General features: G+C 41.6%; 1 protein-coding gene across 2 annotated transcripts in view; it reads left to right on the top strand.

Moving 5' to 3' along the window:
* grin2aa (glutamate receptor, ionotropic, N-methyl D-aspartate 2A, a) overlaps nt 1-13,979 on the top strand; it is a 302,450-nt gene that overhangs the window by 208,892 nt on the left and 79,579 nt on the right. For both annotated transcript variants that reach the window (XM_012876661.3, XM_012876660.3), the window contains 4 exons: nt 6,886-7,057; nt 8,859-9,012; nt 9,757-9,882; nt 10,538-10,767. In XM_012876661.3, coding sequence (XP_012732115.2) covers nt 6,886-7,057; nt 8,859-9,012; nt 9,757-9,882; nt 10,538-10,767 — 682 coding nt within the window. The remainder of the gene's footprint in view (nt 1-6,885; nt 7,058-8,858; nt 9,013-9,756; nt 9,883-10,537; nt 10,768-13,979) is intronic.

Raw genomic sequence — 13,979 nt, 5'->3', positions numbered from 1 at the left:
CATTCCAATAAATTGTGGGTAAGAATATCAAACCTGAAATCACATCAAAAGTTTAAACATGAAAGGCCTGATTGCAAAGAGGAATGTTTCTGGACATGGGGACTACCTAGATCATCCTACACCACCGGGAACCTGCAGTTTATTCCAAAAACATGGTAGAATAAGAAGAAGCCACAGGTCTAGATCAATCAGGACTTGCCCAAGAGATTCAGAGAGATTGATAGATCTCTCTGAATCTCTCTCTATCTGCAGTACTTCAGAAGAAGAAGGGTTAACACTTAAAATATGTTTGCAATACAATATGCATTAACCTCATCAAAACGAATTAAATATTTTTTTCATCAGTGCACGAGTAAACAACTACAAATAAACATAACATGTAACAATGCATTTGTGTCACAACCTTTGGTCATAACTGTATACAGATAAAGCGAAGAGCAGATTAAACAGTAATGGGGGTCTCAGGGAAGAGGCTGAAAGAGATTATCTTCCAGAATCACAGTGAAGTAGGGCAGAGGATAAAGCATCTCCAAGGAGGAACACAAACATGCATTCACAAGTTCATAAACGCTCCCTGTTGCCACATGTCCACTTACAGACCAATGCATTCAGCCATGTTTCTCCCTTCACCAGCACAATTCCCACTCAAGCATCCATGGTGTCCATTTGGAGAAAGAGGGTTAGATGGAAGGGATGGAAGAGGCAGTAAATGGGGAGTGGCACAAGAGTTGGATTGGGGATTGAAGGGCATCCGTGCATGCAGAAATGGAAATTCACTCTTCCAGGCTTTCCCTTAGAAAAAAATCCATACTCACTGAAACACACAATCATACACAGGCCCCCAATGCTCTCTGTGAAGACCCATCAGGCCCTATAGTGTTTTTTATGTCAAGTTGGCCTAGCAATTTCACAAACAGTGCAGTACGGGGAGAAGAGCGCTGGCTAGAAGATAGGCTAAGTTCATAGAACTACACTCAGTTCATAAAGGCTGCTTTACAAGTTCTGATCTATCTGCTTTTGTATGACATAGCTGAACAAGCCAGAACCAAATATAGTTTCATTTTTTGTGCTTTTGCAGAAATAAAAAAAATCTTTCAGCTACTACTTAATAAATTATTTAATCTGTGAACACCTTGCCATTCTGATTTTCCTTACTGCATGCAATAAGTTTAAATATATAGCACAGATTGAATTTTATAGCACACATTTAAAACATTAAAAAAGGTCTTATTCATCACAATTCAAATAGAAGAATCAATCAAAAATCAATTCATAAAATTTCCAATTCCTTACAGCAATTCAGTCAAATGTCTCTCCAGATGGACTTCGTTTTGCAGAGCTCCACACATCCATCTGGAATTGCTCCATTGGAGATGTATGTCAGAAGGAGGGGCCTTATCAAAAATCCTTGCATATGAATAGAAAATCACTTGTCTGTTATTTCTACTGACATGCTAATTCCACCACTCACATCAAATCCAACATTGAAACTGAAAAACATTGTTTCCACAAAGCTCTTCAAAGCTCTGGTGTTCTGTTAAATGATTAGTATTCAGTAGATTGGACAACACTGACAAAATAGAAGCATCAATGTTACTGAATGACCAGATTTATCTAACGAAAACCGGGGACCTCTCTGATTTTGCTAAGCGAGCGGGTAGGCACAGAGTCTCTGTCGGGGTTGGTTTGTTTCGCCCGATCCGCAACGGAGACTGGGCTGGAAGGCACATTCGGCTCAGTTCTTCTACTACGTCGAAACAGCAGCAGGACTGGGTAAATACCTCTTGCTGCTTTTTTACTCCACCATTATACACTGAAATCAGGGACATTTCCAGGGACAGCTTTTGCTGGGGATAGGTCTTCCAAAATGGGGACTCTGGGATGTCTGGTCACCGCTTGCTTCCCTGCTGCGAACCGCCATTGTTGTCTGAATACAAACAGTTGCTTCTCTGATACGTCACACCTATGAAAATCCTGCCCGGCGATCCTTATTGGCTTGTTCATTTTATGTGGTATTGAAATCCCTCCCAATGGCAGTGATTCCAGAGGGATGTGTGCAGCCACATGGAGCTCGGCTGAACTACACCCATGTGGCGAGAGTCAGGTTACAAGGAAAAGGCATCCAGCACAAGTAGGCTCAATATGAATTGCCATCAACCATGATTGTCTAGGGTTGGAAGGACATAACGAAGAAGAAAAAGAGAATACACATGGTTACTAGCAGCAACAATATGGTCTATGAAAGAAATTTGTCCACAAAATTAATGATAGCAATAGCTCTATACGTTTCTCTATGCAGGAAAAAGATGCAGCTTAACGCTGGAGTACTGTAACAGGGATACTTTCTATGAAATTGTTATAAACATACACAAATGTAATGTCAGAAAAAAAACTTTCCATCCAAAAAAGAGACCTCAATTGAGAAAGTCACTGGCCCCCTTAGACCACGGACCTGAGGTCAGGCACTCCTACAGTAAGTGCACTTTGGGCAGACAGGACAGAATGAAACTCCAGAGTCACAGCAACCATTTTTTTATTTTTTTGCTATCTCACTCTTGGTTAAGTTTGGATGTTAGATCAAAGGACAAGGTTAACGTCCTCTAATTAGCACACATTTAAAAGTTAAATGAGACTCCCAGGTGGCTGAAAGTTGAAGTGGACTCTTCAATGTGAATACACAGCATAAGTGGGCTTGTGTTTGTGTGTATGAGTGAGGAGTTTCTGAACTCTCCTTTTCTCAGATTCATACAAACAGATGGCAGGAGGCTTGCAGATGCAAAGCATTCAACACCTCTTCCTTAATTTTCTTCTCTTATTTTATATTATGGAGCTGCACAAAATACTTAGGGAAGGGGAATGAGGAAGATACCTCATATATATATATATATATATATATATATATATATATATATATATATATATATATATATACCCCTCATACACCTGAGCAGGGTAGATGGCTCGCCATTTCTCAATCTCGGGAAACTTGAGGGTTCTTCTTAGGATCTTAGCAGAAGATTGCACTCTTCTGGACTGAGATGTCTGATGTTTCTCCAGGTATCTGTTAGAGCCACTCTCCAGAGTGGGGGTTACTGCTCCAAGTGATCCGATGACCACGGGCACAACTGTTGTCTTCACCTTCAAGACTCTTTCTAGTTCTTCCCTGGGCCTTTGGTATTTCTCCAGTTTATCATGCTCTTTTTTCCTGAAGTTTCCATCACTCGTGATGGCCACATCAATCAAATGTCCATTATGAATTTGTCTGTTTGTATCTGGAGGTCTCACAGGATCTTAGCTCTGTCATTCTCCACCACCTTGGGAAGTAGCTCCCATTTTAACCTAGGGATCTACAGTTGGTATTCTGAACAGATGCTTCTGTACACTATACCAGCAACTTGGTCATGGCTTTCCATGTATTCCTTCCCTGCTATGAGATGCTGGATGGTTTCTAGGACTTCTTTGCATAGCTTACACCAGGAGTCTTGACTGGTATGGTAGATCTCAGCCTCTATTGCTCTGGTGCGCAAGGCCTGCTCCTGTGCTGCCACGATCAGCGCTTCAGTGCTGTGCTTCACTCCAGCACTCTCTAGCCATTGGTATGATTTGGTCATATCAACCACTTCAGCTATCTGTTGGTGGTACATATTATGCAGGGTTTTTTTCCTCCCACGATGGCTCCTTCGGTTACTTCTCTTCCAGCTTCCATTGTCTGAGACATTCGCTGAGCACTTCATCCCTGGTGGCCATCTTACTGATATATTCTTGGAGCTTCAGTGGTGGCTCTGATGCTCACTAGACCCCTGCCTCCTTCTTTGCGCTTAGTGTATAGTCTGTGGATACTGTATTTAGGGGTAGAATCCACCATGCATGGTAAGTAACGTTTGTGTCTTAAGATCAGTGGTCTGGATTTCCTCCTTTGGTCAGCTTTTTAGTCCAGCATGGTATCTGATTACTGGCAAGACATAGCTGTTGTTTGCTTGGACCTTGTTCTTGCCATTGGACTAACTTCTCAGAACTTGCTTTACTCGTTGCAGGTATTTGGCTGTTTCTGCTGACCCCAGCTGAATGTCAATATCTGCTATTCTCCCTTATGTGAGTGCAATCCCCTATGTGTGGAATACTTTCACTCTCTTCTTCACCATCTGGCCATATATCTCTCCAGCTCGACTGTATCACTCTCTGTTAGCGTACAGCTTGATGTCATCTATGTAAGGAGGTGGCTGATAGTGGCCCCATTTCTGAGTCAGTATCCATAGCCAGACTTGCTGATTATTTGGCTGAGGGGGTTTAGGCCTGTGCAGAACAACAGAGGGGACAGAACATTTCCTTGATATATTCCACATTTGATGGCTATTTATGCAATTGGCTTGAAGTTGGTCTCAAGGGTGGTTTTCCACAGCTTCATGGAGTTTGCAATGAAGGCTCTCAGAGTGCTGTTGACCGTGTACAGCTTCAGACATTCCAGGATCCATGTGTGTGGCATTGAATCATAGGCTTTCTTGTAATCAACCCAGACAGTGCACAGGTTTATTTGTCTGCTTTTGCAGTACAGGGTGGCTGTTCTGTCAACCAGCAGCTGGTGTTTGGCTTTTCTGGTGTTTTTACCTATGCCTTTCTGGGCCTCTGTCATGTGTTGATTCATGTGCCCACCTATCTTAGCTGCTGTGATGCCTGATAGGACATCCCATGTTGTGGAGAGACAGGTTATTGGCCGATAGTTGGTAGGGGCCATCCCCTTCTGGGGGTCTTTCATTATCAAGACTGTTTTGCCCTCTGTCAGCAATTCAGGGTGGGTCCTATTTATCAGCAGTTGGTTAATTTGTGTTGCTATGCATTCATGTCATGTCAGTTTTTTCAGCCAGTAGGTGTGGATCATATCAGGAGCTCGTGCTGTCCAGTTCTTCATACCTGAGAGTGTTTGTTTGGATGTCTGCCATTGTGATGTTCACCGGACTTTGTTCAGGGAGATTATTGTGGTCTGCTCTTAGATCTATTAGCCATTTTGCATCATTGTTATGTGATGCTTCTTTTTCCCATATCCCTTTTCAGTATTGCTCAGTCTCTTGCCTCGGTGGGTTGGCTTGTGTTTTATTACACTGCCACTGGGGGTACATTTTAGCTTGTTCAGTGGATAACAGACTGTTTAATCTTCGGGCTTCTATCTCCTTTGTGTATCTTTTCAGTCTGGTAGCCAGGGCCTCAGATATGGGCATTGGTTGTATTTCAGGGGATTTCCTTTCTGGATGCATCTTCTGGAGTTCTGACAATTGGCTTACTTCTTTCCATGTTGCCTTGATTTTGGCTAGCAATCTGCTCTTCCATGGTGGACATTGTCCATTATGTCCACTCTTAAAGTTACCTTTGCCAAGCATCTCAAGGATCACTAGTGCTGTTCTGTATATCAGCTCACTGGTCTCTGTGATGGTCACAGTAGGGATTGTACTTAGTGCTGTATTCACATCATCTAGGAGATTCTGTGGAGGCACTTCACTTAACTTCAAAATTTAATGTCAGGGTTGACGGGCTCTTAATTTATCCATGATCTTATCTCTTAGGTCAGACATTCTCACTTTCAGTTGTTCTTGCATCATTGGTCTTGGTACCCAATCTCAGAGAGGTTGATGTTAACTTCCCCTATCTGACTGTGTGTCTTAGTTCCCCCTTGCTCTAGTTTTTAAACTATCACTTATTCTGCTAGGCATTCATGGATATAAGTCAGTTTATTTACCCAGTAGGCATGGATCATGGATTCGCTATGAAGTTCACATAATTTGTGAAGTTAAGTTAATGTGCAGTCTATGTTTCACGTGATCCGTTGGTATAAAAATGTTTTTTTATGTGTTGCACCCTCTGGGGTGCAACACAACTAAGCCATGAAGACCAAGGAACTCTACAAACAGTACAAATACAAGTCTAATAGAAATACAGGTCAGAGTGATGTTCCACCACAGCACCATCCATTCGAATTAAAAACAGCTTGTACAAATGGCTTGTACTTGTATAGCGCTTTTTTAACTAGTCTTGACAACCTCCAAAGTTGTCAAGACTACATCAGTCACAACGCTTTACACTACAGTCTTAGTCATTCACCCATTCACACCCTGACGGTGGTGAGCTATATAAGTAGCTACAGCTGCCCTGGGGCAGACTGACAGAGGCGAGGTTGCCAGCAGGCAATGCGGGTGAAGTGTCTAGCCCAAGGACACAGTCAGAGCAGGGGATCAAACCGGTAACCCGCCAATTGCAAGACGAACCCCCTAACCTCTGTGTGGTACGAGAACAAACCTGCCAAGAGGCTCAATACTCGAGTGGTTCATGGGGAAGTATTTAAATATGTTGGATTGACCTAGTCAAAGTCCAGACCTCAATCCAATTTTGGTTAGACTTGCTGATCACAAGAGAGAACCATCCAACATGAAGGACTTGGAGCAGTTTTGCCCTGAGGAATGGGGAAAATTCCCAGTGGTCAGATTTGGCAAGCTCACAGAGACTGATTCAAACCAGCTGTCATAGCCACAAATGGTGGCTCTACAAAGTACTACTTTAAGGTGGTGAACATTTATGCATGCAGCAGTTTTCTTATGGTTCCTCAAATTTGTTGTTTGCTTCACCGTAAAAAAAAATAATCTTCAAAGTTGTGATGATATTCTGTAAATTAAATGCTACAAACTCTCAAACGTCTATCATAATTCCAGGTTGTGAGACAACAAAACAAGGAAAAGGGGATGAATACTTCTGTAAGACATTAGAAAAATTAAAGAAAGTTGACTCAATGAACATTTCTTTCTGTATCTATGTATTTTTTGGCATCTGTCACAGGCACTAGGTAAAAACAATGTCTAAACTCAGTTGTAATGGTGGCCCTTGTTTTTTGTGTTTTTGTAGCAACACAACTGAGGCTGGTGGGACATATATCAAAAAGTGTTGCAAAGGTTTCTGCATCGACATTTTGAAGAAAATTGCCAAGTACGTAAAATTCACGTATGACTTGTACCTGGTCACAAATGGAAAGCATGGCAAGAAAATCAACAATGTCTGGAATGGGATGGTGGGAGAGGTAAGCTCTTTTAAATTGATGTGAGAAAATATTAGTGTCAGGAAAAAGAATAGCTTTTGTGCACTTACATGCTCCAAAATCTAAATAAATAGATACATTTGACCAAATTCTGTATAAAAGTTATTTGCATGTATTTCATTTCTGACCTCCATTTCAATATCATCCCAGGGAGAATTTTAAGGAAATCTAAACTTGATAATTATGTGTATTTTTATAGTGGATATTTACTTAATAGAAGTCTGTATTGCATTCATCCTGTGAAGCACTGGTTCTGGATGGCATTTTTGATCCATTAAAACTCAAGCATGTACAACTTTATAATAGATGATCTTCCATACCAAATATAATCCATTTAGTATGGATGAACCCAAAATGATTAACTGTTCTTTGTGGAGCTAAAATCTAAACAAGGACACTATGAGCAAGAAGATATTGCATCGGCAGGTACCTCATAGTAAATTGGAATATACTTTTAAAGTTGATTCATTTTAGTAATCCAGTTAAAAAGTTAACCCTATTACATTACGCATTACATTTTAAACAATTATTTCAGTTGCTTTTGATGATGAAGGCCTACAAGTAATGGAAACCTTAAATTCAACTTCTCAGAAAATGTTAACATTCACTGAGAGCAATTAAAAATGATGTTAATGCATTGTATATCCATAGGATATAGGATATTATCCTATACCCATGTTATGACCTACATTATCATGGAGTTGTTTATATAGTTGTCCAGTCACTTATTGACAACCTCCATACTGAGGATATGCCATAAATGCTAATTGGACTGTGACGCAAAGAGTTTGGAGAAGAAAAAGCATAGATTGCAGTTGGAGTCTTAGTTTCAAGAGCCACCACACACAGAAGTAACCCGGAAGTAGACTACAATTGTGTCATTCATTGTATTTAAGGAAATCTTGAAGCATTTGCTGACAAGCTCTATAAAGATGCTGACTTCCACCTGCTCACAAAACCAAAAGTTCAAATATCTGGTTTAATGTAAGCAAATTATGTTGGCCTAATCCCCACACAGAGCAAAATGGCAGAGACCAGAGCCAGCAAGACAGAAGAGGTGAAGGACATTTTTATAGTAACCTCTTCTTCTTCTGCATATCCGGGATTGGGTCACAGGGGTAGCAGCCTAAGTAGAGAGGCCCAGACTTCCCTCTCCCTAAGCTACTTGGGCCAGCTCCTCTGGGGAAATCCCAATGCATTCCCAGGCCAGCCAAGAAACATAGTCCCTCCAGGGTGTCCTGGGTCTTCCTCTGGGTCTCCTCCTTGTGTGGTTGGATCCCTCCAGGTGTCCAGGAGGCATTCTAACTAGATGCCTGAGTCACCTCAACTGGCTCTTCTTAACGTGGAGAAGCAGCGGCTCTACTCTGAGTTCTCACCCTATCTCTACGGGAGAGCGCAGACACCCTGTGGAGTTCTTCCAGTTGCAACCCAAAGCTCATGACCCTAGATGAGGGTAGGAACGTAGATCGACCAATAAATCAAGAGCTTCACCTTTTGACTTAGTTCTTTTCACCACAACAGAACGGTACAGCGCCCGCTTCACTGCAGACAAAGGAGGAGACTGCTGCATAGTCTGTTGTTTTAGATTTCCAATGTTTTATAGTGTAACGATGTGTCTAAAAGCCCATTTTATGTGAAACTAGTAAGATCAATAACAATGGATTCAAATAATGTACAAATTTTTTGTGTCTTGCTCCTTGCTATTTTTGCTCCATTTTTCTAAATCACTTCTCCCCATTCTTCCTCAATCCCTGCATTCCTCCCTTTACCAACACTTCTGAAGGTGGTCTATAAGAAAGCCGTCATGGCCGTCGGATCTCTGACGATCAATGAGGAGCGTTCTGAGGTCATCGATTTCTCCGTCCCGTTCGTAGAAACTGGGATCAGTGTTATGGTCTCACGTAGCAATGGAACTGTCTCGCCATCAGCTTTTCTCGGTAAGTGCTGTCATTGTTTTAGTTATTTTTTTGTGTGTGCATGTGCTTCTATCTGGAGGATATAGTTCAGTTGCTTTCTCATGACACTGCTGAAGTTAACCAAAAGGCAATGAAAACCCCTGTTATATGTGTTCAGTAATTTGTTTTCTACTGTCACTCAGCAAGTTCCTACACACATGATGTGGCAGCAAATCCACCAACTTACAAATAGAAGTAAACAAAAATTCTTACAAGCTAAATCAGACAAGCCCATGCTAGTATGCTGTACATGGAAACAAACTCACACTCAGGTTCATGCACTCACATGTATGTTACATGCATTTAGTGCTGTGAAAGTGGCTAATATAGGGCCATAGCAGCAAAACACTGGGTTGGTTGCCAGCAGACACGTGCTTCTCTTGCACAACCATCACTCAGTATGGTGCCCTATGCCTAGAGTATCCCCTCATCCCCCCACATGCATAAACAGGAAGTTTAATCTGTGCAGCAGTGTCGTGAGCTCAGAGGGAGGACAGGAGTGCTGACACCAGGGCTTCCTAGACTTTTCTGTTCCTCACATAATTAAATACAAGTATGTGAGCGCTTTGGTAAGGGTACAACTTGCAATCCTCCATTTGTGCAAACATTATATCTAATTCCTTCATTTCACTGCCAAACAGATCAGATAGTAAGTAAATTGGGATGTCTGAGAGATTTTGGTTTAACCAGTGTTAATATTTGTACTCCTAATTTTGTCTTTCTCAGAGCCATTCAGTGCATCAGTGTGGGTGATGATGTTTGTGATGCTCCTACTGGTGACTGCAATGGCTGTCTTCATGTTTGAGTACATCAGTCCTCTTGGCTTTAACAGAAACCTGGCACAAGGAAAAGGTGAGCACAAGAGAAACTCCATACTTTTAGAGCAGTCTTCAGTATTGATAAGGGTCTAAATTGAAAACAGAGTGAATGGTGCTGATATTAATGTGTTGAGGAACTAGGTATTTGATATATTGGCCTGTTAATTTACATGCATTTCTGTAATGCATTGCTAACAAATTGAAAAAAGGGGTCACTCAATAGACTTAAAAGGGGGCTTCCCTAAAAAAAATTTGTGCAACTCCTTGGTCAATTGTGCTGGCCAACGGGTGATTGTAGTCACCACCACATGGATATCTGCTTCCGGTTATACCTCAGATGGGCATGGAAATACAGTAAACAGGACAGTATTCAAGAGAGACATGAAAATTACAAAATTTTATAGGTCAAACTTGCAGGCCTTATGTACTGCAGGTCTTATGTACTTTATATAAAATAAACAAAGACAAAATTAAACACAAAACATCTTGAGAACATGTACCATTTAAAAGGGCAAATACGTTTATACCTATGTCTGATTTTATCATTCTTATATTCTCAAAATGTTTGGATTTGAGGCTGTTAGAGACCCTGAAAACATAATCATACTGATAATATCTTTAAATGTAATTTACTACTTGAAATGTAATACTATAATATATCTCTCTCTTATTTTTACTGTATCTCCCAGATCCTCATGGTCCTTCTTTTACCATGGGCAAGGCCGTTTGGCTGCTGTGGGGTCTGGTCTTTAACAACTCTGTGCCAGTGCAAAACCCCAAAGGAACCACCAGCAAGTTCATTGTGTCGGTGTGGGCCTTCTTTGCTGTCATCTTCCTGGCCTCCTACACTGCTAACTTGGCTGCCTTCATGATTCAGGAGGAGTTTGTTGACCAAGTCACTGGGCTGTCAGACAACAAGGTAAGGCTGATCAAAATGAAAATGGAAAATTTTTTATGATCCTTAAATATAATCTATGATGTTGAATATATTAGAAGATCGCTGGAAGGATAGTGTACAACTGAGGTTGATGATAACATCCAAACTGGAGACAGGGTAAAACTTAATTGTATTATCAAATAACAATCATTACATTCAAAGGGTAACTCACCACCATTTTTTTTTCTAATAAACTATTAACATGGTATTCTTAGTGCTGCCTACATATCCAGGTCATTATTTTGACAAATTACTGCATATTTGTTGAAAACCATCAGTGAATTTCGAATCATGTGTGCATTATAGTTCAAAAGTTATTGTGACATCACAAAGATAAACTGACGTCAGTAGCGCTGCAGATGTGGTGTATGTAAGCAGCTCTGCCTAAAATAAAAAAAAAAACAGTTATGGCATCTTGTGCCTCCGTAGAAAGCACTGTTGCCAACATAGTGACTTTTCAGACCCATCTAGCAAATAATTTGCACAGGCACACTAGCATCAAATCTAGCAACTTTTTATTTGTAATGGTGACTTTATTGGTGAGTAATTGGTGAAGGCAACAATTGTTATGGAGTTACTGTCTTGAGGCAGCAGTGATGCTGCCGTGAGCTCCTTCAAACCTCCCTAAATTCTGTCTCACAGGCAGACAGTGGCTACCTTCTCCTGAAACCTGCCTGCAGTCAGAGCAAAAATATTAAAGAGGAGACAAACTCCACTCCATATCTACATTGAAAAATGAATAATGCGTGCACAAAACTGTTGATGATCCTGCCCTGAATTACAAAGTGGGAAATAAATATATAATTGCACCAATCCTGTCCTACACTGCCTTGGTAGCACCAGCTACAGGCATTGCTGAGTCAGCACTTTTAGCCAGCAGCTGAAACTGATGAGGCTCTGGCCAGCTGAGCTCAACAAAGAGTTTTTCAACCTCTGGTGACGACGGGGGTGAAAAATCCCCCACCTCAAAAGACCTAACCATGGTGTAACTACCAGCTTCACTCTGTTCACTCCGAGTGGATCAGTATGGCAAATTAAGATGGCTCCCGCTCACCCTCATCCTTCCCTGCCTTCCCCTTCACCCGTCCTGCTCATCCCCACCCACTTTGGTGGAATCTTTCAAATTTGTCTCGGAGCAGGGTTGTGCTTTTGCATTGGACTGAGTTACCTTTAACTTTTCTCTCACAGCAATACAGTATTGTCACTATCCTTAGTTGTAGGGTTTTGGTTCCCATTTGTGTTTGTTTTCATCAATTCCCTGTTTTCATTATGTTTTGTATTCTTGCCATGTTAGTTATGACTTGTGCTTACTTTATTTGTTTATTCCTGTTTTTCATTCCCTGTGTGTTTTAGTTTAAGTCCCTTAGTTGGGTTTTGTTTTTTTGTATTTTTGTATCTCTGTTCGGCGCAACTGTGTTAATTAGTCTCCCTCCCTCACCATGCCTTCTTATCTTCTACCTTAGCTGTACCTCATTTTCTCCTGATTAACACACGCTTCCCATGTCATTTTCTACACCCCATCGAAATATGAATTGGTTATCATTATCTGCTGGATCCTTCTGTTAAACTGCCCGGTCCATGTCCCATCAGACTGACAATTATTTCCTGCATTTTTCCACATTTTCTACTAGTAACTCTGGCCATGTCGGGTTTTTTGGTTCTTCTTCTTATCTGCTGGATCCTTCTCAAACTATGCCTGTTCTACTTTCTGTCAAACTGCCTGTGATTCCCTGCATTGTCCTCATTTTCTGTCTGTGACTCTGCCCATGTTATTTTGTGGGTTCCTCGTGTTTCCATCTGTAAGTTTTCTATCGTCATTATTTATTATTTTCTTATGCTCATCCCAATTTTTGTCTATCCCAAATACTAACAATATGATGGAAAGATCCAGCCAGTCTAAGGATCCAGAGAAAGGGGTGGAGATTATCTCCTTTTTGAAGTTTTGTTGGCAAGAGAAAATGCGAACCACCAGCCTGGTGCCGGGGACAGCAACATTTCCACCCCACCTTTAATCCAGAAATTGTGCTTTATGCTTTGCACCTCCTCTGCCAGGATCAGTGTGGTTCCACAATTAATGCTCCAGTCTTCTACACCAGCCATCTCAGCTCCTTCTGTTCCCTCTTTCTCCTGCCAGAGAGGATAGTGTTGCCCCCACTCCTTTAACAAAAGATCTGGCCGACGCATCCACTCTTTTTCCTGAGCCAGTTCAGGACAACACTACCTCTACTGCCCAGGAGTCTCTGAACTTATCTCAGGCATTTAGGTCCCAAGTCGGCTCCTTGTGAAAAGACACTTCTTGGTGTTACCTAGCCCGAATTGTGCAGCGCCTTCTTTTGCTCCTTAAGCATGTCCTATCTTCAGCAGTGTTTTTTCCATGTTTCTCTGTGCTGCTTTCTACAGCTGAGCACTCTTCATGTTTCCTTAGTGTAGCTGAGCCAGCTTCTCAACTTTTCTTGAGAACAGCTCAGCCCGCTTTACTTTTCCTAAATGCTCTGAGCCTGCTTCACATCTACTGAGTGCACATGAGCCTGCTGCAATTCTCCTCAGACAAATTGATACTGTTCCTCATTTCCTCAGAGCGCCTGTGTTCACTCCTAGTCTAAACTTGACTCCAATCTACAGTTTTCAGCATAGAGCAGTTTCTACGTCCTCATCAGCCATGATTCCCTCATTCACTGCAGCAGGATCAAAATCACCCACTGTGCAGCCTTTGGTCTTAGCACCACAATCTTCATGACCTGCTTCCTTCATCATCATCATCATTGTCATCATCTCCATCTCCAAGTCTCTCATCGACATTATCAGTGCTGCCATCTGTACAGCCTTCTTCGATTTCACTGAAGTTCTCCCGGTCACCCGGTCAGGCTTCAATCCATCTCTGTGGATTCTCCATGTCCCCTGGTTGCCCTCCTGAACTCCTATTTTTGTTTTTAGCACTCCTTCCAAAACCACTTCTGCCTACTTAGTTCGGGTAGTTTCTGTCTTTTGTCCTTTCCCAAGGCCCTCTCTGCCTCCCCAATTTGTTTGTTGTTTTGATGGACTTTTGCGGGGTGTCTTGGATCTGCCTTGGTGATTACTTACCTGTTGTTCATTATGTTCTATATTCTTATTGGTTATTCTTGTGCTTAGTTTCTTAGCTATTCCTGTGTACCATTTCCAGTATATTAAATTGTATTCCCCTTGGGTTGGTTTTT

Source organism: Fundulus heteroclitus, unplaced genomic scaffold (assembly GCF_011125445.2).
Source record: "Fundulus heteroclitus isolate FHET01 unplaced genomic scaffold, MU-UCD_Fhet_4.1 scaffold_48, whole genome shotgun sequence".
NCBI classification, from domain to species: domain Eukaryota; kingdom Metazoa; phylum Chordata; class Actinopteri; order Cyprinodontiformes; family Fundulidae; genus Fundulus; species Fundulus heteroclitus.
This window is presented reverse-complemented; position numbering and strand designations above follow the sequence as displayed.